Consider the following 26,284-nt stretch of genomic DNA (forward strand, 5'->3'; position numbering starts at 1 on the left):
GCCTCTTTTTCGTTCAAGCTGAACGTTTCTGTTTTAACAATAACATAATTGAATTACATTTTTCTTATTAGGCTGAACCTTCCTCTAGTGCTTAAAATAATTTTTATAATTCTAATATTAATAGTTAACGAGACATAAGGTCCTAACTAAAGGGTAGTTTGGGCGCTTGCCCAACTTGTTTAACTTCGGGGGTCCAAATTAAAACGTAATAACTTAATTACTTTTAAATTTAAAATTGTCAAACTTATTTTAAGCACTAAGCAAGAGGCTGTTCTACACTTAAATATCACTTTTATAAGTTAAAATACAAAATTAAAAGAGTTCAGCTTAAAATAGCGCGAAAGTAGACAATGGCCACTGTAGTCTTCCTCCTTAAGGTATTTTAAAAATAAAATTGCACATATTAATAAAGTGGTCTGTCAATTTTAAATCCATTTCGTTATCGCCGACTGTCATTTTCGCTCGATCCTCTGATAAGATTCGTAACATACTTTGAATTCTTAATTCGATATGAAAAGAGAAAATTGGTCTTTTCAGTAGCCCTCGCCCGCTAATGTGGCTCGAGATCTTTTCCCGATTCAATAGCGGAGACAGCGCTCCAAATTTGCTCTTTTGTCTCGTCGTCACAGTCGAGCTTTCATCGAAGAATCCCTTTCACTGACACTGTCCCCTCATTGTCCCCAATCGCTGTCTGGTTTCTAAATGAGTCTGCGGAGGCCAGTCGTTTAAATGGGGTAACGAAAATGAACCAGTATTTTGCAAATATTCTAACCGTGAAAATATTTCCCTTGAAATCTTATTTAATTATTCAGAATTCAATTAAGAGCATATTTTATCGTTATTTCAAATTTCTTAATAACAAAATTAATTTACGTTGTACAAGTTGTTAACTAAAAACAATACAGAGCTAATAACTCAAAATATAATTTTTAATTTGAAAGGTTTTACCTGACATGGCATTAGAATTTAAAATAAAATAAAATAACGTAATAAAAAGACTAGATACTTCATGACTAAAATTTATATATTTATTTACATGGGCGAGCTTTCGGCTTGAAAAGGGACCGTACGGTCCGAAAGCTGGCCCATGTAAATAAATATATAAATTTTAGCCATTAAGTATCTAGTCTTTTTATTACGTTATTTTATTTTATTTTATTTTAAACTCAAAATATGTTTTAGGTACGAATTTTAAATTTTAAGGGTGTATAAAGCGTATAGTAGTTCATTCAACAATGAAAATTTCAAATTGTATCTTGATAACCATTAGAAATAGAAACTTGGTTCCAATCAGAAAAGTGTTCCTTATCGCAATTTATGTTGAAATGGCTTAAACTGGACGTAATGTGACCAAACGGAACCAGACAAATTTTATACCAAACACCAGAACTAATGATCAATAGATGGCACTAGAGGTCGGGGATGGTTAACTTTTATTCAATAGATAAAGCTCTCAAAATTATTCGTCAAACGTTTTGATCAAGTAATTTATATTTCTGTATTATCCGATTAATTTTTTGATAAATTTGTAAAATTAATCGGATAGACGTTTTTTTCGATAATAAGCTAAAATTTTACGAATAATACATGTTTTTTAATCGTTTTCCGAAATATTAACCGGTAAATTTCTTTGTTTACATTTTTTTCCCGAAAAAATCAATTTAATCATGGATAATGATTAACCGTCCCCGACATCTAGATGGCACTTTAGAGCTAATAAATCAAAAACTACTAGTTCTAAGGCATAAAAATTTACAAGACAAACTATTTTTAGTGAGGAAATCTAAATTTGCAAGTTAGGATGACCTTGGTCATTCAAAATTTATCTCGAAAACCATTAGGGGTAGGGCAATGTTTCCAATTAAAAAATGCGCGCCAACGTTTTTTAAGTCGAATTATTTTAGACCCGATGCCAATTGACCCCAGAATAACCCAAATTAAATATTAAATAAGGAAAGTCTTTCTTCCATGTGCCATGACAAACAGAAATTATGGTTGCTGCTAACCCAAATACATTCTTAATAAAATAAAATAGCGTAGCTTTAGGCAATTTACTAGAAATATCCCCTTAAAAATGTATAGAAAAGGGTTTATAAAGAATAAGAATTTATATAATAAAATAGCGTAAGCTTTAATCGTTACAATTTTTTTTGAAAGGGGGGTATTTCTGTAGAGTAAAGTGAAACGAGGGGAGGGCTGAAAATCTGGAGTCTTTCAGTCTGACTTTCTTTTATATCTACCGCAGCTTGTGGGATTTCAATATTATTTCTCTTCTTTGATGTTTTCTTCGTTCCTTTATCCGGACCCCAGCCGTCGTTCGCGACTATCTACCTTCGAAAGAACGCCTTTGGCCGCGCTTTTCTTCCGTCCAAAAACCAAAGCGGTTCCAAAGGCAACGCTCTCTCTGATCTTGACTTTTACGTCTTACGAGACGAAATATGGATTTCGGCTTCTGCCGTTTTTTTTTGGCCGAGGTTTTTTTGCCCGCGCCTAACCGTATAAGTCGCTCTACGCATTTGATATAAATTTTATAGCCAAAATCGAGTGCGTGTTCGTTTATTTTTATGCCCAAGATGTTTTCCAGGATTTTTTTTCTGCTTTGGTGGAAGTTAGAAATTACAGTGGGCCCCATTTTTAGGACGTCTGCGGAGATTAAGCGTTATCCTTTTACCAGTAAAAACGGTCTGCTTATTTATAGTCTTTCCAATTCTCCAAGGAAATTTTAGTGCACTTTTTAACGTTCCTTCAATAGTTATTTTCTGTATATATATTATCTATTATCCATTATATACTATATCTAGTATTACATGTATTTTATCACACTATATATATTAAATATAGGATAGATATATTTAAATGTAGCATATGTGGTAGGATAGGTGATATGAATACAGGATAGAGAATATAGGATAGGTGATGTATGAATATAGGATAGGTGATGTATGAATATAGGATAGGAGATGTACGAATATAGGATCGGTGATGGATGAATATAGGATAGGAGATGTACGAATATAGGATAGGAGATGTACGAATATAGGATAGTAGATGTACGAATATAGGATAAGAGATGTACGAATATAGGATAGGATATGTACGAATATAGGTTCGGTGATGTACGAATATAGGGTCGGTGATGTACGAATATAGGATAAGAGATGTACGAATATAGGATAAGAGATGTACGAATATAGGATAAGAGATGTACGAATATAGGATAGGAGATGTACGAATATAGGATAGGAGATGTACGAATATAGGATAGGAGATGTACGAATATAGGATAGGAGATGTACGAATATAGGATAGGAGATGTACGAATATAGGATCGGTGATGTACGAATATAGGATCGGTGATGTACGAATATAGGATCGGTGATGTACGAATATAGGATCGGTGATGTACGAATATAGGATAGGAGATGTACGAATATAGGATAGGAGATGTACGAATATAGGATAGGAGATGTACGAATATAGGATAGGAGATGTACGAATATAGGATAGGAGATGTACGAATATAGGATAGGAGATGTACGAATATAGGATCGGTGATGTACGAATATAGGATCGGTGATGTACGAATATAGGATCGGTGATGTACGAATATAGGATCGGTGATGTACGAATATAGGATAGGAGATGTACGAATATAGGATAGGAGATGTACGAATATAGGATAGGAGATGTACGAATATAGGATAAGTGATGCAAGAATATAGGATAGGAGATGTTTGAATATAGCATAGATAATATATAGTTGTATTTGAATTATTTTAAATATCCCATATCAGTACGTTCCGTAACCTTTTTGTTGTAATTTATAATTGTTTTAGTATAGAGGAACCCCAGTGCCCTATTTAATAGGGAAGAATAGCCGCGACACGGGTATTTGTCCTTATCCGGTTGTCCTTTGTCCTTGCATAGATGGCAATTTCTTACTTACGGGGAATCGAGGCAACGGGTAGAGAGGTGAAGGGTTTTATCAGCCTCTGGTGTTAGGCGCGGCGGGGTACCCGAAAGACCATCAGTGTTTCGGGCCGCATTCTTTCATCTCGTTGTTACGAGTGCTTCGAAGCGAGCTGCTTTTCCCGAGAAAAAAAAGAGCGAATCTCCGAGTAACAAAAAAGCCGAGTCCTTTTTTATATAAAATAGCGCGGCCTTTTTTATTTCTGCGAGGAAAAAGTTCAATTCAACCGCAATCTATTGAATGGACGAGACGAGAAAAGCCTTCCTCCAACACTTTAGTAGCGATGTTGCTTCTTCCTATTAGAAAACTGGCTGCCGCGATATTAGCATCACAATGGCCCTCTCGCTACGCTCTCCAGAAAACGTTAACGTTTTTAAAAGGGATTTTAAGTTAAAGAAAAAAAAAGTAAAAATAATAAAAAAACGCGAGAAAGAAAGGCTCTTCTCTCGCTCGTCAAAAACAAACTTTAAGCGATGGAATTAAGCTTAAGTATTCTACGCCGAGCGATTCCTAAAACCCTCCACTGACGGTTTTATAGTTGACCCGCTTAAATGGCGATCCGCGTATGCCCACGTCCGTGTCTGTCCTTACGGGACTATATTCGCGTTGTTATATTCAAGTTTGCCTTAATGGGTAAAATTGTTACGATGCTGGAAATAGTCGAGTGCAAAATTGCAATAATGTTAGAAAATAATATAGCCTCAAAAAGATGCGAAAGTGGAATTTTAAGGGTGACCACAGTTCCTATATTTCCTATTTATTCCTATAATTTAACGTCCTTCCTTTTTTCTCATATAATTTCATTAAATTTCCTATAATACCCTATATTTTAACTCAATTAAAATTGTTGATATTTTATTTACCCTTAGAAGTCTTTAAAACGATGCTTATTTCCAACACTGTTCGTCGATAGTTTTCGACTATTTTTATCGGTTATCAAATTGTGAATGTTATACCCCCTTTAAACATTTTTGACAATCGTTTTCTGTTGTTGTATAAATAATTTTCTCTAATTTTTTCCTTTTTTATCCCAATTTTCTTCCAATATTTACCTATAAATTTACTATAATTCCTTTATACCTTATTACGTTTTCTCTAAAAATCTGTGATTCCAGTTATTTTTCTCAATGTTCGACGATTTCTTCGGTTTTCTCACACTTTTAATTTTTCGGTGATTTGAAAGGATTTCTCACACTTTTCCACTGATTTAATTTTTCGGTGATTTAAAATGATTTCTCACACTTTTCCACTGATTTAATTTTTCGGTGATTTAAAATGATTTCTCACACTTTTCCACTGATTTAATTTTTCGGTGATTTAAAATGATTTCTCACACTTTTCCACTGATTTAATTTTTCGGTGATTTAAAATGATTTCTCACACTTTTCCACTGATTTAATTTTTCGGTGATTTAAAATGATTTCTCACACTTTTCCACTGATTTAATTTTTCGGTGATTTAAAATGATTTCTCACACTTTTCCACTGATTTAATTTTTCGGTGATTTAAAATGATTTCTCACACTTTTCCACTGATTTAATTTTTCGGTGATTTAAAATGATTTCTCACACTTTTCCACTGATTTAATTTTTCGGTGATTTAAAATGATTTCTCACACTTTTCCACTGATTTAATTTTTCGGTGATTTAAAATGATTTCTCACACTTTTCCACTGATTTCCTCGAATTCATCACACTTTTCCACTGATTTAATTTTTCGGTGATTTAATAGGATTTCTCACACTTTTCAACTGATTTTATTTTCCAGTTATCCCCATGATTACTTATACGATGTGTATACCTCTAAACCAGCTCGTGCTTAAATAAAACTGCCAAAGTATAAAAATACAAAATTTACAGATTTGCATAAAGTTCTTTTACGTTGGAAAAGGGTTGGAAATTCGAACGGTACGACTTGTTGTCCAAGAGAAGAAAGTATTTTGCTTTAGTCGGGATGTCTAGGTCCGTGATTTATGGCTCTATCTACATTTGTCATTGTTGTCATAATAAAAATACTATATATACGGTAAAAAAAGGGAGAAATTTCGGTGTTGCCTCATCTTGGACTAACGCTCCGTATATTTCGGGTGACGCTTCTGGGGCTCTATATCGCGTATATCAGCCGACCGGCGGGCGGGGGTCGGTAAAAGACTTATTTTGGGCCATCTATCCCCGCGAGTCGTCCCGCGCCAGTCTTTGGCACAGCGGCAAAAACAAAAGAATTATAGAGAAAAGTTGCTTTTCTCGTTACCGGGGAAATAGGAGAAACGTCCAGAAAAACTTTTATCCGCATCGAATCAATGAATGGATCTTCGGGGCTCTTTTCATTTTTCTCGGCCGAGGATGAGACGGCTGAGAGTGGCCGAAGAAAGAGAAGCTCGTCTCAGGTGCTTATTGCCGCCGATATCGATGGTCTCCGCTATTCGATTAGTATAAATATACCCTCTCGTAGGTCAGCGGTCAAACCGAAAAGGTTTGGATATTTTTCAGCCACCGCCGAATTTATCGCCCCAACTTTTTCTATTTATTGACTGGATACTTCAAACTCTATTATTCCTTTACTTTCTCCGTTATCCGGGTCGAATGGCTTTAGCTACTGTTTGAAGAAATGATAAAAAGAAAGGTCGGAAAAGGTGAAAGGTTCCGCCGCCTGCCGATCCGTTAAATGGGGTATTCTTATTTTTAAAAATTGGAGGTTTTTTCCAATTTTTATTAGACAGTAAAATATTCTCGACCGCACTTTAGCCAGCGGAAAGAAACGCTCGGTTGCTCTTCCCTTATCAGTATTCTTTAATTTTCTTGATAGGCTTAGCCGTTCGCTACGCTTACTAGGTTGAGGAGTGGGGCTTAAGAGTGCCGGTAGAAGGTATCGCTTTCTCCGTAATAACGTCTATGTTGACCTAGCCTAAAGCTTTTTGATGGCACCCAGTTTTTCTGATGTATGGCCGCGGAAAACCCAATTTTTGCGGCTTATTATCGACCACGGTTTTTTCGTTCTTTTTTCCACGATTTCTCTCTTTCGTTCGGTCGCGGGACGATCTTTTTTCACAGTTGCTTTTTCTCGATACTTTGGGAGCTCTCTCTCTCGAAGACAGATCTTGTTATTTTTCCTTTATAAAGCAATTACTCCCGTAATGCCTCGTCCAGATATGGCCCACCAATGAAGGCTTTTTCGCGTCTATTCGAAACCGATAGATTTGACTCAAATGACGGACAGCGACACCGAAACCACTCGCCACCGTTGTAATTACAAAATCGCACAGTTGAGTTATTTTCGATAAGGAGGACCCATTGCTAAATACCGAAAAGGTACCTAGAATATCATGGCCCTATTCCCCCATCATGAGTGGGGGAAAGTAAAAACCAGGGACCCCAGAGGTCCCACAATTCTTATAAAATCCTATATTTTCAAAAAGTCCTATAAAATCCTATAATTTTGACATTTTGCCCCATTTCAAATCCAGCCACTCAGTGAAATTGCTAGATTTAGCTATAGGATAAATTCCTATACCAAGTAATTCTAGTCTATACTTTTGTTATTGTTAACATGGTTAGCTACTAGTATATTTTTGTGAAAAAAAGGTTAAATAGTTTCTATTTTTAGGTGAAAAACAAAGATTTATTTATCTAAATATATATTTTGTTTTTAAAAGCATAAAGTTAGTAAATTAAATAGCATATATAGTCCTATAAAAGCCTATAATTTTGTAAAAATAGTCCTATAAAGTCCTATATTTTTAGAAATATAATCCTATTTTTCCCATTCGTAGAAATACCGTACACTTGAGAAAAATGTTTTTAGAAATCTTGAAATCAACTTTAAAATTCCGAAATCTTGGCGAATTACGTACCCTCTAGATAAAAATGTTTTTTGAAATCTCAAAATTAGTTTCTGATTTCTGAAATCTCAAAATTAGTTTCTGATTGCTGAACTCTCAAAATTCGTTTCCGATTTCTGAACTCTCAAAATTAGTTTCCGATTTCTGAACTCTCAAAATTCGTTTCTGATTTCTGAAATCTCAAAATTAGTTTCTGATTTCTGAAATCTCGAAATTAGTTTCTGACTTCTGAAACCTCAAAATTTGCAAATGTCGAACCCCACTCTTTTAAGGAACAAATGAGATGCCAGTCCAATTTGGTTTTGGTTTAGGATTAAGGAGTTTAACGGTTCAGAGCATGAGATGGATTATAACATGGCCGTTATAATATCCAAGCATAAATTAATACATTTTGGTAAATACCTAAGCTGAAATATGAGTTATCGCGATACTAGAGAAAATGAAGTAGGCGATTTTAGGAAACAAGTGGGCGGAAATAAAAGAATTAAAGTAAACTACGAGATATTTCAATATAGAACCCCGTGTAGTATGGGAGAAATCGGGAATTTGTCGCATACTAACGAGACTTATTATTCCGAGCAATATTTGCTTTTTACATTTTGAACGTAATCCGAAACTAGAAATTGGTTTTTCATATTAACTCCGTCTGTATTTGTTTTTCCGCTATTTGAGTACCCCTCCCCCTTCTCTCCCCCCCCCCCGCACTCAGCCTGAAGCTCGGCTTCCCCGGGTGACTTAAGTGTAAGCGACTTTTAAGCCCCTTTCCTAGTTAATCTATAATTTATGACCGACGTAAACGTATTCTATTGTTTTTTGCTAATATCGCGGAGTGCGACTCGTTTTCATACGTGCCGCCAACTATTAGGCCCAAATGTATATTTTAACCCCCTCCCCGCTACAGCGAATCAGCTCCTATTATTATACATTGGCATACGGGTACCTCTGCATTATTTAGCTTTTGAATAAGACGCCCGTAATAAGGGGTAAAATTAATGATCCTATGGATATACGATCTATCAGCGGGCTGTGTGGTGTTCTTTTTATCGCGACGAAGAAGTAATTTACTCGCTTCTTATTTTAATGCAATTATGGGTGGATGGAAAAGGGGGAAGTGATCGAAACTTTTCGGCTGACTTCTGATAAATTGGTGTTAAACTTGGAAGGAAAAGTCGGCTTTCTTTGATACTTGGAGTGGAAATATCGTTCTCCTCAAAACTTTCTTTCGCGGATAATTTTTATTCTTCTTTTTTATAAACGTACCGTGAGAAATTACCCCCTTTTAGTTTCGATCCTCGCCAGTGCTTCCACTTGTAGGGAATTTTCAACTTTAAATATTAGAAAAGGGATTTTTATTGGGAAAAAAGGGGAATTTCCCATTTTTCTGGAAAACAATGTAAGTCACCTCTATTATGAGTAGAATAAAGTTCATTGAAAATTAGGTATGAAAAGAAAAAATGGCTATTCATGTGATTAACAGATGTTGTTAAATCTAATGCAAGCGCTTCTGTTGCACAATCTAGAGTAAATGAGACCTTGATTACTCAGGATGGTGCATTTGAATAAAATGCAAATTTATAGATATTACTAATATGTACCTAGAGGTCGGCGGAACAAATAAATTAACCGCAAAAATTTCAATTAATCATTAAAATTAGTATTATTTGTTTTATACGAATAAATTATACGATTAAACAACGATTTAACATGCAAAATTAATCATTTTTTTCGAATATTTCTGAATAATTCTCGGTTATGGATAAATATAAACAATCGTATAATTTCTTATTCAAACGCCGACCTCTATATGTACCACATGTGATATTGTTACGATATATGATATGTAAATAAATGTTAAAAAATATATGTTTTAATTAAACGGTACTCCCGACCTTCGCCCGGTTTAGTTTCCTTACTCAGGGGGGCGTAGCCTCAATATTCGAATATAAAAGCGATGCCCAGATCGCTTTAGGGGAGAAGGTTTTCCCGTGTCAACTCGGACTCGAATAAACGAACTAGAGACAGGGCCTAATGTCTTGCCTAGTTACTAAAACGGGGTTAACGAGTGTGGACTAAACCGGGTTAAGTCGTTGTTAGTACCTTAACCTAAAAAGTGGTGTCGTTAACTTAACAATATTACTAAAAAGCATGTAGTAAAAAAAATAAACAATGTTCCTATTTTGCCAAATTCTGGTCCATAATAATAAAATAGCTTTATTTGAAAATATTCATTGACTTAAATATTAGTTGAAAATATTATATTTAACTCATATTACGTTAGAAATCAATAGGGAAATTTTGAGGGAATTTCTAACATTAAAAAGGGGAATTTTTTTGGTTACCTAATATAGAAAAAGGGAATTTCAAATTTCCCAGAGTGGAAGCACTGATCCTCGCTTTAAATATTCCGTTCGGTTGGCGGTGACGAGGCGCCGCCGCCATCTAGCGAGAAAGCGGAGAAACTAAATATTAGTTTCGATCGCGGGAGGCGGTGGATTTTCGGCGCGGGTGGTTTCGAAGCTGACTGGGATGACTCGATTTAATTCGGGGGAACAGTGTGGCGTGAGGGTGTTTTTCGTTTATTGCCAATTAACCTGTCAACGGCGGCTGGGAAGTTGTCGGGTTTCTTGATACGCCGTCTACCAACATTGTAAGAGTAAACTGTTCCCAAATCTCCCTCTCGCCGAGCTACTTGGAAAAAATTTAGAGGTCTGCGGGGAAGAGAACTAGGGGCCCCCGCCTAGTTTCGGTTTGTTTAGGTAGGTCAAACATAGCCTCGATATACCACCCACGCGTCCGCCATAAAGGACAACACCTCCCCGCCAGACGGTGCTGTAAACTTTTGCCACTCCACCGTACGTAGACTTAACTCCCGTTTTCCCTTCGACTTCACTATCCGTACGCTTTGTCTCGGACGAACAGACGTCGTAAAGGCGATGTCCTCCTCGTACTGGCCAACCTTTTAACTACTTCCGATTCGAGGCTCGTCTGCTAAATGTGTTAAGAACTTTCTTTACCGTCGCGCCAAGAAACGCCGTAAAAATAGTGAAAACAAATAAACGGGACTAAAAAACCGCCCCAAGAAGAAATTAAGTTAAAAGCTTCTAGCCATATGTTATAACTAAGCCGCGTCTAAATTGTAACGAATACCTTTTAAATGGAGCGTATTCTAAAAACTTAACTAGCGACAGTTAAACCTGCTGGTATAAATGGTTAATTAAACGATCCACCTTGCGGAGAATGACGTTAAACGTTTAATTTGGTTGGGGAAGTTTTGTTTATCAGTCTGAAAGGTTTTTTACTATAAACCCCTAAAATAGGCCCAGTTAGTTGAAATTCAGATATTATGTTGTTATAGCAACAATGTATACGGGTAAATCGATAATGTGTGGCTGCTAGGAGCAACAAACACAGCACCCCACACAAGGAGAACGCAACCCCTCAAAAGTCGTGCATTTTCTCGCGTACATTTTTCATTGGCTTTAGCGCCTTCTGCCGTCGGAAGGAGAAAATTCGGAAATTGTTTTCTCCCCCCGCCCGTAAAACGTTCAGCGAAAAGGTTCGTCCAATGAAATTTGTACACAACACTGCGTTAGCGTGTTTAAAGGCTAGCTGCGTTCTCCTTGTGTTTGTTGCTCCTAGGTGGCTGCAACCTTGGATAAATAATAGTAGTTCCTACCTGGATATATCACTCTATAGTGCATTTGCTAAGCGTTTGTTACGGGTTCTGCATTGTAGAAGGCTACGGGTTACGGGAGTTTCGGAAATTCTCCGCCAACTCCGCCGAAGTGGCGCTGCTGTCGCAAAAGCCATTTGCTGGTCAGTTTTTTTTTTCAAAGTAGGAACTACTATTATTAATCCAAGCTGCAACTATAGCCTCGGTTTTCACGATTCATGGAAAATATTATCACGAAGAAAGGAACCCGCAATTGAACCAAAGTGTATCCCCACCTTGACCCGGAAAAGGGAAGAAAGATAACACGCTTAAAGGCGAAGGGGCGTGGTTTTTCATCCGGGAATCACTATGCTACCCACACATTTTCTGTTAACCCGAATACATCCTGATCTAGGATTTCCTTTTTCCAATCTTAAACCTATTTTTTACCAAAATATTTCAATTTTCTAATTACTTTTATTTTAATTACAGGTGTATTAGTCCAAGGCTGAAACTTTCTTACGAACCTTGTCCTACAGGTAAATATAAAATTTCCGAATACAACTTATTACCTTATCCGGTAACGACATTAGTATAATAATCGGATAATTCTCCCCGCTGGAGTGTGTCCTTGTAGAAGCGGCGCGTTGCTAAGGTATCGTACCTAACCAGTCTGAGAAACGTATCGATTTGCCAAATCCCCGAGTCTTACCCGCGCGCGGACTACCTTTTAGAGAAAGTACTTGTTGAAATCGGATAGGCTAGCATTCCCTTTTATCTCTCTCTCGCTTTTCTCGGAAAAAAGGAAGGATGATACGTACGAGTAAAGAGTAAATCTTTAATGGTGGTCTGTAATTATGTTGGCGCTCTTGACAGCCGTAATTTGAAGGGGCCGACCACGAGCCTACATTTCTCTCTCTCCTTGTAAGTCTATCTATAACCGAGTTTACTTAATTTCGTGATGCCCTACAAGCGTGTAGGCCCATTACCAAGGTTGAATCACGAAATTGGGGAAGGTGCCTTTTTGGGTTAGTCGTAACCCGGCCGTTTTGATGGGTGCTCGACGCGGATTAGGTCCGTTCAAACTTTACCCTTCTCGGGTAGTTTGTAGTTCAATGTCGGATGATTGGTGTTTTGTAGCGTGGCTTTTCGTCGGCCGGGTGTGGATTTTTGAGCGGCCTCGTTAATCAAAAGCCGTAATCACGAGTGAGGCGTTGAACCCGGATCGTTTAGAGAAGTGGCATTTTTGGCGAACTCGGTTCGTGACCCGCGTGCCAAAGTGGCCGGCCCACCGCTGGCCCTTCGCGTCGGCCGTCCCCGCTGAACATCCTCCCATTCTTCGTATGGATTTGGTTTCTCCTCTCCGAGTCCCTCTCCTCCGACGGATTACGCTTCGATCGATATTTTATTGGATTCCTTTCGTGGCGCCATCTCGTTGACGATAGGGTAAAAACGAATATTGCCATATTTTCCGAAAGAGGAAAATTGTTTTAAATGTATGGGCCATTTCCCCCCCCCCTTCTTTGTTTTCATCTCGGATATATTGATTTTATACGTATCGATTATTATTTTTTGCCTCATCGAATTATTTCGTGAACAGACTTGGTTCCCCTAATCGATAACTAGCGAATTAATTCCTTTAAACGAAGGCTACCACTACTTTTACCGAACTAATTCCGTATTTCGGAAGATGTACTTGTATTTTTAATTTAGGTTTTCTAATGATGTATACAACTTCAATTAATTTAATTAATGAAGTTTGCGCTTTACGCTTGTTGTCTTTTAAACTCGTGGAACCCAAAACAAACGAAAGTTAATTGATGGTAGTCCCTCGGGGGGTGGGTGGCGTGAATGGCGGTCAAACGCGCCGTCTTGTTCCCGATATTAATGTTAAAAGAATATCGCCCGGAGCTTTTTAGGCGGCAAATTTGTCTTCTATTTTTATCGCCCGTTAACTTTATTATATTTCGGAGGTAGAGTGTGTGTGTGTGTGTTTCGTAGCGTAGAGGAGAATATATTGGATAGGGCTTGTAATAAGTAACCGCGCGCCGAGCGTGAAAAATGAGAATTCGCTTCTCAAATAAATCTCTCTATTTCGTTAAAGATCACATTTTTTCTCTCTAGCCTCCAATAGTATGGGAAAAAATAACTTTTTTTTCCGCTGGCCTCTTGTATAGAAAAAATATTCGGGGAGAACGTTGGTATTCATTTTTCAGTTGGGGGGGTGCCCTTTTTTTGGCGCGTTCGGGGAGAGCCATTACTCACGAGAGCACGAGGGATGCTCCCATCAAAAATTTCTCTTCTTTCTGGTTTGGCAACCAAGTTAATTAGACTCACGAGTCAAATAGCTAAAGGGGCTTTGATGGGATTTTTTCGTAGTTGCAGTCTCTCGTTACCTCTTTCCCGTACCCCCTTTATTTTTTTTAACTAAATTTAGCTAATGCCCCGTCGCGGAATCCCTTTGGACTAATAACTCGGTGACGTCTGTTAGATTTATCCCCCTCGAGAATTTAAGGGTATTTTTTTTTTAAATATCGGCAACGATATTGCTGCCGGCCTTTGCGATGGAAAGAAAAAATATATTTGAGACAAATTGCTAATCATAAATAACCGACGAAGTATCAGAGGAGTATCCCCCACCACGTTTTTCGAGACTTAACTCATAAATAACTCAAAAGGTGATGAGCCGTTAAATACCCCTCTTAGGCCTTTTTTTTTTCATTGTTTACTAATTAACAGAAGGTACTATGTTTTGGCGTCCCTGAGCGTATGCTAATAAACCTGTTTACCAGACACGCGTGCAAAATTTGAAATCAGAGATTGCTGGTTTCGGTACACCGCAATATTCCCTTAGCACCTGGAAGTTGTCTCTCTCGCTTGCGCAATACCTGTATCGGGTCTCTACCCTTGGTCTCTACCGGGTGGGGTGCATTTGGCCGACTCCGCATTTGGCCGACTGCTCATATGTCCGAATGCCCATTTGGCCGACAGCTCATTTGGTCGACTTTTCGGTCGGCCAAATGAGCAGACCATATGGCCGACTACTCATTAGGCCGACTACTCTTTTGGCCGACTACTCTTTTATCTGAAATTCTGGTCGGCCAAATGAGCAGCTCGTTTGACCGACTGCTCATTTGTCCGACTACTCATTTGACCGACTGCTCGTTTGACCGACTGCTCGTTTGGCCGACTGCTCGTTTGGCCGACTGCTCGTTTGGCCGACTACTCATTTGACCGACTGCTCATTTGGCCGACTGCTCATTTGAACGACTGCTCATTTGACCGACTGCTCATTTCACTGACTCTTATACTATAGCCTGTCCTTATCTATGTCTTTAGTGTTAGGTTGACTTATAGAACGGGCAATGTATTCTAAGCATTGGCGCCTGACGGCGCCGGGCACTCGCTTCGCTCGAGCGCTGGGGGGCCGGACCGGCGCCCCCCCAGCCCCGTTCTTTATAACCAAGCTGGGCCTTCTAAAACGCGACCTAGAGGACAGTACCTAGCCAAACGCACCTAGTATCGTCTAAATGACATATGAGTAGTCGGCCAAATGAGTAGTCGGCCAAATGAGTAGTCGGCCAAATGAGTAGTCGGCCAAACGAGCAGTCGGCCAAACGAGCAGTCGGCCAAACGAGCAGTCGGCCAAACGAGCAGTCGGCCAAACGAGCAGTCGGCTAAATGAGTAGTCGGAAAAATGAGCAGTCGGTCTAATGCACTGTCCATTTGGCCGACTGCCCATTTGGCCGAATTCTCAGTCGGACAAATGTTCAGTCGGTCAAATGAGCAGTCCATTTGGCCGACTGTCCATATGACCGACTTCTCAGTCGGACAAATGTGCAGTCGGCCAAATGGACAGTCGGCGTAACGTGTATTTTGTGGTCGGCCAAATGAGAAGTCGGCCAAACGAAACTCTCCCTCTCTACCGAACTGTCCACTCCGCCCAACTCCCTTGTTTTGGTATCGATTTGATTCTGGAAAAGCGCAGGTCACTAGCGACATCTGAGATTTAAAGTCTACCTTTATTATTTAACTATTTTTAATAAACGCTGTCGTTAATATTTATACTCGGGTAAAGTTGGTAATATTAAATATTTTAAATTATAATATTTATAGTTGCGTCTAAAAACGTGTAGATGGCGCCACCGTCTCCATGTTCGATATGATTTTGAGGATGGGTTTTTCGATTCCGGAGCCTCTCTTTATCGGACAAATACTGTGATTTTAGCTAGGAGGATGGTTTTAGCACAGTGTGTTTCTTCAAAAGTGTGTCATTACGGTATAATGTTTAATGAGAGCTTGTCGCGAAGTTAATAGAGGGAGTGGCAGAGGAGGTTAAAAATATGTTATCAAAATTTGAAATTTTCTCCACTTCGGCTACGCCGAGTGAGACGCTTTAGAACGTATGTCTCCGGCGAGTAAATCGAAGAAAGAAAATTGCGCCAACACATAGACTAAATATATATTTGCTAGTACTATTCCAACTAGTAGGTTATGTAGACTAGTATAGCTCTCACCAAGGATAATGCTCTCACGACGTCAGTAAATATTTGAAAAGGCGCAAAGGTTGAGTTGACACACTTTTGGGTCTTAGGTCGCTTTTGGTTTCTCGTATTGGGTAAATATTTTAACGTGTAAACATTAAATCATATCACAGAAACAAATCGAATTATTTAATATTATTCAGGATATGGACTCAATATGTAAGATTAATTCGCTTTCTTATTCATCTACGCGGGTTCCCGTTGATTTTTCAAAAAACGTTTGGGAAGAAAAAATAGAGCGTGGTTAAGAGTCTGAAGACCGACATTTATTGATTTTCTAATACTATTTCATCGAAAAATATGGTTTATCAATATCCATACGCGGTGTAATTCTTTACAGGTAATATGAACTACATGGTTAAACCAAGTGGTTTTTAATACTTCGCAATTATTTGTACATTTTCTTACCAAAACACTATGAAACTAAAACAAAGCGTCTTCTTGGCCTAAATATTTGTACATAATCGAAACTAAAACGTCGTTTTTGGCAAGACATTTGTAATATTATAATCTACAACTACACATTTTAAAGCGATACTGCTGTTATATAGTTGATTATTGGCTAATAATAATCGACTAGGCACTCTAAACTTGTGTGTTTGTTTAAAGTATTTAATAAAGACGTGAAAGAGAGTCAAAGAAATGTGAGCCCTTTAAGAATAGTTCCAGAAATTAAAGTTAATTTTTTAATCTGTGCATATAATTTTGGTACTTTATTTTTTTTTACTCAAATTAAATTTAAGTTAATTAAGAACAGTGTGTACAGTTACAAATAATTAAAAACAAGCGAAAAAAAAACAGTTTAAAAGTAAAATTAACCAGTTTTTAAAACAACCATTTTAAAACCAAAACAACCTGGTTCAAACCAAAACAAACTGGTTAAAACTAAAACAACCTGGTTCAAACCAAAACAACCTGGTTCAAACCAAAACAACCTGGTTAAAACCAAAATAACCTGGTTAAAACCACAATAACCTGGTTAAAACCAAAATAACCTGGTTAAAACCAAAATAACCTGGTTAAAACCAAAACAACCTGGTTAAAACCAAAACCACCTAGTTAAAACAAAATCAACCTGGTTTAATAAAAAAAATTGTTATTTGGGGTTTTTTTTTTTAATTTTTTCTCTAACCCTCGAACTAAATCGAAATATATCTGCAAACACACTCTTGTTTTTGAACGTAACTAGCGCCAGTCATCCCTAGCTTCTATTAAACCTGGCGGCAGTAATCTGAAATTGGTTGATGCACCACGAAGGTACTGGTCAACTTGGTCTTTCGTTTTCGAGATTGGTTTTAATCGAGTCACTTTTTAATAGTCGGATGACTGCGCGCTGGGCGTGAGCCTTCTCCGTTTCATCGCGTGATCTCTTGACCCGCCGGACACAGGGCGTTCCGACATTGCTCCGTAACACGACCACAAACACTACAAATATTGACAGTTTCTCTTTCTTTATTCGTCGGGGTGTATGTCAATATTTGATAACCCGCCAATAATCAATTTTATACTCGAGATGGGTACACCCGCGATTTTTGGTTTCAACGCCACTTCTTGTTTTACAAAAGCGTGCATTTCGTCTGATATAACGGAATAAATTTAGTTCGTGAAAGCCTACGATCTAAGAACGCGCAAACTGTTCCGTATTTCAGCCTTTAGCCATACCGGATACTAGTCAGGAAAAATGTTCGATTTTTTTTTCTGGTAACCTCGGATGTTTTGGGGTGAGAGTAATTGATTGAAGGCGCTCCAGTCCGTATTAAAGGGAGGAGATCTCTTGGCGAGTTCATAGGTCGTACTTCTCACGCGAAGGGCGACGCCCTTTTAATGCCCCTGACAGGCTAAGCCCCCAGTTCCGCGCCAAGATATAGCACCCTGACTATTACTCCTCGCTGTACTGTCAAGATGCGCTGTCCGTCGGTAAACGATATATACCAGAGCGGAGGGGTTCATTACGACCCCGCTAAAGAATACGTGGAAGAGAATCGCAGCTTCTTCCCTTATATTACCGCCGAGTTTAGTCCATTCGAGGTCACAGATCCGACGCGATAACGGTTTAGCCTTTTTGTTTTTCGCGGTTTCCTCGATTTCCGATCTTGGGTAAATGAGAATCAATGTCGTTCTGCGTTCCTATTAAACGTCGAACGTCGCCTTCCGCCCCCAAAAGCAAACAACATCGCCGCTCCAAAGGTACGTGTTTCTCCTCATCTCTCCAGTTAGTGAGATTTTCACTCGGAATATTGGCGTCCTAGCGTGTTCCCCCCCCCCCCTTTCTCCGTCTGCCAATGAAGCCCTTCGATTTATCGTCTATTTGTATATGTAGTTCTGTGGCAAACTAATATAGTCCCGTGAAACTGTTGGTCCGACTGGAGATGGAACTTAATCTACCTCACTCGTAAAGCGTTTGTTTGTAGTTGGTTGTGTCGGCTCCCTTTCTATGTGAAACGCGTAGTAGATGGGGACATTGGCCAAAAATAAGACTGTCTAAAAGGCCCCTACATGAAAATATACGGGGCTTTTCTATTTGCTCAAACGAGCCATTAAGGATGAGTCCTAAAAACATGTAATTGGGATCAACATACTTTTATTAAAACATGAGGATTTCGTGTTGCTAATTAAAACCCCGCTCTGTATTGACCAAACATTCAATATTAGTTTGGTCATAGCGCGACGGTTAAGTATATTTGCGAAAAGGAGGGCGCGTTGCTTTCATTAAGTTTTCAAGCCTGCTAAATTGCATCAAAATAGCCTTCGTTAAGTCTAAAGCCTGGTTTTCACTAAGATAGCTTCGACGCAAAAGGTCCCCGTTAAGGCTAATTTTCACTAGAGCTAAAACGTTTAACATCGCCGCAAAAAAATTGTTTTAGGCCTAACGAAGATTTTTTGCGTCGGTGTCGTTTTTGCTCTAGGGGAAACCAGTCTTTAAGTCACTCTTTAGGCCTATCATAAGCATTGAGTTGGGAATAATACTATCGTATTATTCCCAACTCAATGATCATAAGCAAACCCTTACCAAAATGTGAGTCTTACTTTAGTCGCTAATTAGTCTCAATGAAGGATCAAGGATTTTTAAGTATTATGTAAGCATAAAAAACTGAGACCCGAATTTTGGGTCCTAAATAAAATCTATTTTAGTCTCACTAAAAGAGTTTTATTAATATATATTTAGATGAAACTCATTATAGTCTCATTTTGGAAGACCCAATTCTGGAGACTTGAGAGAAGCTTAATTGAGAGTTGATTGTGGGTTACAATATTAGATTAGAATAAGAGTTATTTAAGACTTCACTTACGTCTCATATGGGGAGACCCTTTTTTAAGGACTTGAAAGAGACTTAATTGAGAGTTGCTTAGAGGTAACAATATTAGATTAGAATAAGGGTTATTTAAGACTTCGTTTGAGACTCATATTGGGAGACTAAATTTTGGGGACTTGAAAAAGGCTTAAATGAGAGTAGATAATGGGTTACAATATTAGATTAGAATAAGGGTTATTTAAGATTACACTTTAGTCTCATATGGGGAGATTCATTTCTGGGGACTTGAAAGAGACTTAATTGAGAGTTGCTTAGAGGTTACAATATTAGATTAGAATAAGGGTTATTTAAGACTTCACTTTAGTCTCATATGGGGAGATTCATTTCTGGGGACTTGAAAGTTGCTTAGAGGTTACAATTTGAAGTTAAAATAAAAGTAATCGTAAATATAATGGCCACTTAAGTTTGATATTAAACAGGTTATTAAAAGCTTATTGTTCAACTGCCATGATGGATTGCAACTTGAATCTTGGTTACAAAATGGTCATAAGGGATGGGCTGGCTAATTTTGGTTAAGCTCAACTCACTTGAAACCCTAAAATTTTTGTAATAAAATAACCGTTTAAAATTTTTAAGTATACTAAATAATATAAATATATATAAATTTTTAAACTAGGATATTTCCTTTCAAGTAAAATTTATTCCGTATGAGTGTGTAAATAAACTGAGCTGAGTTAAAAGTAGCCTAGCATCTAGAGCCAGCCATGAAGTCTGGAGATTTTAGAACTTGCAATCCAGCATGGCAGCTGAACATAGTAGTCATTTTTGATTCAGTGTTTAATAATTATTTTAACGTTGGATTTGAACGGACGCCCGACCGTGAAAGTGGTCTGCTGTATAGCGACCGCCATGCAATAACTGGTGAAGAATTTAACTATAAATCACAGTAGACTGCTCACATATAGGGCACCCTGGCTGTACTCATATCGGCAGATTTACCAGTATATCCAGAGCTTAGATCGAGTCTCCTAAAAATCGCATTAAAAAAGTCTTAGTAGAGTCTCCTACAAATAGTAAAACGCAGGTATAAATAGAGTCTCCTACAAATAGTAAAACGCAGGTATAAATAGAGTCTCCTACAAATAGTAAAACACAGGTATAAATAGTCTCCTACAAATAGTAAAACGCAGGTATTAATAGAGTCTCCCACAAATAGTAAAATACAAGTCTTAATTGAGGCTCCTACAGAAAGCGAATTTTAATGCAGTGTCTTTCAAATCGCAAAAATCATGTCTAAATTGAGTTTCCTAAAAATTAAAAAATATGGGTTTAAACCGAATCTCCTAGAAATCACGGAAATAGTATTTAAATCAAGTCTCAAACAAATCGCAAAAAAAACAAGTTTAAATTAAGTCTCCCACAAATAGTAAAACGCGGGACTAAATTGGGTCACTACAAATAAAAAATCTGGGTTTAAATCAAATCTCCCAGAAATCACGGAAAAAGGGGTTTAAATCAAGTCTCAAACAAATCCGGCAAATAATTTTTTAAAGATGTATTTAAAATACATAATAAATATTTTTCAAGATTTTACCTCAAAACATAAATTAATTCTACAAAAATGGTCAGGGAAATTTTGCAATTTGGTCAGGGAAAACCTGGAAATGTCAGGGAATTTCATTCCGGAAATTTTGTACGAACCCTCGTTAATTTTCTTTTCTCCAGGACAACGTCGTTACCATGGGTCCCTATGGTAGTCCTTAACAATGGGGACCTTATGATAAGCTCATGGCCTAAATCAATTTTTTGCTTCTGCCTTAGTGAAAATAATCCTTTAGATTACAAACTTGTAGGAATAAAGTGAGGGGGTAGCGATCGGGTGGCGATTTGGGTTTCACCTGTGGGTTAAGAGCCTCCGAAACCCCACCCTCGGAATCCGGGTTGTTTACATCTGGCGTCAAACAAAAGCGCTTTACCATCATTAGGGATGGGTCTTCGAGGTCAATAAATGTTGCCAAATATTTCAATGAGTCCCAAGTTCCTTTTACTTAGCACTGAAGCTCATAATTTGAATATGAACTCTGACTGTATCGATTTGAACGAATTGAAAAGTTTTGAACTTTTGCAGAAGTGCGGGAGAATGGAGACAGCGTCGGGGAGCATTCGAAAAAACATCGATCGTCGGGAGGAACGTCCGGCGTCTTGTCCGGCGTGGGCAGCGGGGGACTCGGGAAACTGTTCCGCAGTCTGGGCAATAAAAAGGACAAAGGTCTTTCTCCCAAGCATAAAGGGTCGTCGGCCCAGATTACGAAGGGGTCAAATTACGGGTTCACGCTGAAATTGGGAGGACATCATTCCGAATCTAATGGTCAGTAGTCGCTTATTATTAACGAGACCGTTCACTGTCTCTCGCGAGAGATAATAGGCACCTGCTCGCGCGCTCGCGCTCTGTTTCTCACTGATCGATTTTATACCGTTCTTTTTCGTCGGGGGTGTCTTCGTTGTCCGTGCAGCGAGGGGTTACCAGCAGCATGCCGCCGAGATTAGTGAGCCGCTTGTTGGAGACGAGGAAAGGGTGCAATTGCTCAGGATGGTTCGAGACGGATATCTCACCATGGAGGAAGCGGTGCAGAAGGTAATTTTTCAACTCGGACATATCCATTCCAAAGATAGATACCGCATTTTTGTATCGTATTTGAGGTACTACAAGTTTTTTTTTATTATACATTTTAGATTCGCAATCGTCAAGCGGAAATGGCCAAGGAGCGAAAATATCCAGAGGTAAGATCACGTTTTCTTTAATAAAAAAGGTTTTAACGTCTTTCTACGCGTATAAGCTTCTAGTTTTACCATAAGTGTATAATATTGTTTCATAAGTGTGACACTTCCTATTCTTTACTGAGGGATATTGGCGGTGATATCGGCCGATATTAACAAAGCTATCTATCATAACAGTATTGTATATGACAAAATCATTGTAAAAGACAGTTCCGTACACTGTTATACCATTTTATTCTAATTTTTCATGAAAAAAGTTTTCAAAAGCATATCCGAATGTTTCTTTCATTTTACGTGATACATATTTTCTATCACAAATCGAATATCGTTGTTTTTTTAATTGTTTACACTCGTAAGCTCCTGTCTAAAAAAAGGTATGAAGTCCGGCGTACGTGGCGCGGCCAACTAAATAAAATATTATTATTAGTTAGTTAATCTAGAATTTTCTTATTTTAAAATATTTTTCCGAAAATATTACGAGCTTTGTCGCCTATTTGCGTCCGCTTGCTAACGCGTCACACGCAGAGTTGGGCAAAACTGGGAGTTAATTTTTGCGAGTGATTTTCCCCCACACTTTTCTCACTCCACTCCCTAATAAATAACTCCACTCGTGAGGAGTGCAGTTTTCACTTTTTCGTCACTCGTCGAGTGAGCTCGCGCGAAAAGAGTGAAGGTGGTCAAGGTCACCTCTTTCACTCTTATCAATTTTCAAGACTATTAAATGAAGGCGGGAAATTTGAATATACATTTAAATTAATGACTTTACTGGAGTCCGTGGTGCCATCTATTAACGGGAAAGGAGGCTCAAATATACTTTTCGGAACGAATTCAAATTTCCCGCCTTAAATTTCAAGATTTCCGCAAAGAATATGACTGAAAAGAGTGACCTTGACTAATCTCACTCGGCGAATGTGGGAAAGAGTGAAGATTTTCATTTAGTTACACTCTCACTCTTGAGGGAGAGTGAATCTAAAATCACTAGCGATTTTGCCCATGTCTGGTCACACGTAGCCTTTGCCAGCGCCTCGCTAGGGGGAAATTTTCTTCTTGTAATGACGTCACTCCGTTACTAACTCTTACGAGGAGAATACCCGAGTTGTTTATTGCCGATTATTTTCTAAGTTTTTTGACCACTTAAATAAAAACCACAAAATCGGCAATAAACACCTCGAGTACTCTCCTTGTCAGTAAAATTTTCACCAAAGTGACAAACTTATGGAATATTATTATAGGCTTATGGTTTTACGCATTTGCAAAAAATGGCAATCTAATCTAATCGAACGAAAAATTCGGTTGACTTCTTTTAGGGCCCATTTATTTTTGGGCCCTTCAAGACCATACGAGACGCGGAAGTCTTTGCAATTTTTCTGTTTCACCCTTTTCCGAATATTCTGGAAGAACCTTAGCCCGCAATCATTTAAGCGAATAATATTGACATTATTACATAATGAGTATCCTCTTAAAAACAAGACAATTGGGTATTCCAATTTTATCATTTCTTATTCTTGAGAAATGGGTACTTTAATGACAAAGTGAAAAAAATACCGAAAATTTAAAGCTTTGAAATAGTCGTTTATGCTTTGCCTTTATTTGTCCGACTAAATCCTCCGGGAGTAAAGATGATGTTCTTAAAAGTAAAGGTCTTGGTTTATCAGTCTGCTATAACTAAGGAACTTCTTGTTTAAGTTTTGTAATAAGTCTGTGTCGTAATTGAAACACCTAGAGCACCTTATGGTTTTCTATTATTAGTCTGTCTTTTTCCTCTGCCGAAGGAGGGCTTTACACAGGGTTGCCACAGTACCTGGAATTCCTGGAAAAGCCAGGGAATTTCAAAATGGGTCTAAAAATCAAGGAAAAGTCAGGGAATTTGAAAATGGGTCTAAAAATCAAGGAAAAGTCAGAGAATTTGAAAATGGGTCTAAAAATCAAGGAAAAGTCGGGCAATTTTAAAATGGGTCTAAAAATCAATGAAAAGTCAGGGAATTTTCAAAATTAGTGTAAAAGTCAGGAAATTTAATTTTGATTGCAAATCGTTCCAAAAATTGTCACATTTTGGCATAAAATAAGTCAGGGAAAATCCACGGAAATAGGGAAACACATGAAAAGTGTTTGCAAATGGGAAATCTTTACTAAAGTATAAAGTAAAATTTAAACATTTAGGCATAAAATAAGTAAGGGAAAATCTGGAAAAGTCAGGGAAAAAACTGTAGCATCCCTTTTACAGGTAAGCTACAAATTTTGTAGCTTCTCTAGTGTTTTATATTAAGTTCACATCAACTCTAGTTTTGTTCTTAAAGATAAGTAAATTAACCTTGAATTTTTTTACGGTCATTTCATGGATTTTTAACAATTTTAGTTATGATATACCTACATAAATGTCAAAAAAATGTGCTCCCCATTTTATCAAACCTGTGGCCTCTTTGAAAATTATAGGTAGCCTACCCTTACAGCTCCACGGGTTAAAATAACAAAGGAAGGGGTTACCGTAGCAGGTGCAAGCGACGTCTTGTTTCGTCGAAATAAATGTTTTGGAAAATAGCCGATGCGTGTCGCTGGCGCGTTCGTTCTCCGCCGATGCCGGATACGCAAGAGAGGCTGCGGTAACTACTACGTAGTCGGAGCCCAACGCCCCCTGGAGGTCGTAGCGTTTATTTCATTTACGAGGTTAATAGTCTTTCTCCCCATATATTCCGTATCACTTTCCATTTTTTTTTCGGTTCGATCGGAAACAATGGACTATTTTCTCGCTACCAACAGGCGACATTGGGTCGATTTATCCACCACCACCCCGGGGTCTTTTTCTATACCCCCTTCGATAGGCTTGACCATCGGTCCATTGAAACACGTAACGCGGTTTAGTAGGAAGTGCAATTCCCTGTTCGTCCGTGGTCGAATCCCTTTTTAATCATTTCGCTTTGATTTATATTATTTTAATGGACTTTTGGGGTTATTGACGTCCGCGTGACTGTCTAGATCGTTACCCCCTGGCTAAGAAATTGTTGGTATTATTATTGGAAATTGAAGTCTTATACACGTCATGGTTGAAACTTTCTTTGAATATATATTGGTATTTTTGTAATATTAAATTTGCAATAACAAATTTCGGTGTGGAAAAATAGACGATGTTTTTGTATTATACTAGAAGGTCATATGATCCTCCCACTCAATCACTCCAGCTGCTAGGTTTCAATATTAATCAAATGATTTCCATCAAGAAAGAGATGCCAAAAAACAATCTCGGGTAGGTACTGAACTTTGGGGTTTCACAACACCTCTTCCATGATCGGGCATGTGGAAACCTAAATAAGAATTTATTTTTGGGGGGGAAGGGGCTAATTTGGGCAAACATTTTATAAGAATTTAATTTTGGGGGGAAGGGGCTAATTTGGGAAAACATTTTATAAGAATTTAATTTTGGGGGGAAGGGGCTAAATTGGGAAAACATTTTATAAGAATTTAATTTTGGGGGGAAGGGGCTAAATTGGGCAAACATTTTATAAGAATTTAATTTGGGGGGAAGGGGCTAAATTGGGAAAACATTTTATAAGAATTTAATTTTGGGGGGGAAGGGGCTAATTAGGGAAAACATTTTATAAGAATTTAATTTTGAGGGGAAGGGGCTAATTTAGGAAAAAATATTATAAGAATTTAATTGGGGGAAGGGGTGAGGGGCTGATCACTCCGCGTAATCGGTGTACAGAGCCGTACCTTTGACTGTACTAATGGGACTACGCGTAATCTTTGAAGTCCCTGCCTTTGGCAGTGGTAATCTAAGCGTAGTCCGGTGTACAGTCTTTCTAAGAGTGGTTAGCCCCTCGGGAAGGGGCTAATTTGGGCAAACATTTTCTAAGAATTTAATTTGGGGGGAGGCTTATTTGGTCAAACATTTTATAAGAATTTAATTTTCGGGGGAAGGAGCTAATTTGGGCAAACATTTTATAAGAATTTAATTTTCGGGGGAAGGAGCTAATTTGGGCAAACATTTTATAAGAATTTAATTTTGGGGGGAAGGGGCTAATTTGGGCAAACATATTATAAGAATTGAATTTTCGGGGGAAGGAGCTAATTTGGGAAAACATTTTATAAGAATTTAATTTTGGGTGGAAGGGGCTAATTTGGGCAAACATTAAAATTTGGAGGGGTGGCTATACTTTGCCCAAAAAAGGTCCTAGGGACGCCACTGCTTGACATCCAAACACTGTCAACAACGGGTTGAAGGTAACCCGATTGAAAAATAAAATAATCTCT

At 38.1% G+C, this 26,284-nt stretch overlaps 1 protein-coding gene across 5 annotated transcripts in view; it reads left to right on the top strand.

Moving 5' to 3' along the window:
* The window catches only part of LOC149932731 (SAM and SH3 domain-containing protein 1-like), a 145,423-nt gene that overhangs the window by 88,819 nt on the left and 30,320 nt on the right, over positions 1-26,284 (top strand). For 4 of the 5 annotated variants that reach the window (XM_090156764.1, XM_090156766.1, XM_090156765.1 and 1 more), the window contains 4 exons: positions 11,953-11,999; positions 21,387-21,626; positions 21,772-21,893; positions 21,992-22,039. In XM_090156764.1, the coding sequence (XP_090012890.1) occupies positions 11,953-11,999; positions 21,387-21,626; positions 21,772-21,893; positions 21,992-22,039 (457 nt within the window). Of the gene's footprint in view, positions 1-8,793; positions 8,865-11,952; positions 12,000-21,386; positions 21,627-21,771; positions 21,894-21,991; positions 22,040-26,284 lie in introns of those variants that run through there. The other variant, XM_090156768.1, reaches the window with a different exon arrangement.

Source organism: Leiobunum rupestre, chromosome 8 (genome assembly GCF_980474605.1).
Source record: "Leiobunum rupestre chromosome 8, qqLeiRupe1.1.hap1, whole genome shotgun sequence".
Classification (NCBI taxonomy): Eukaryota; Metazoa; Arthropoda; class Arachnida; order Opiliones; family Sclerosomatidae; genus Leiobunum; species Leiobunum rupestre.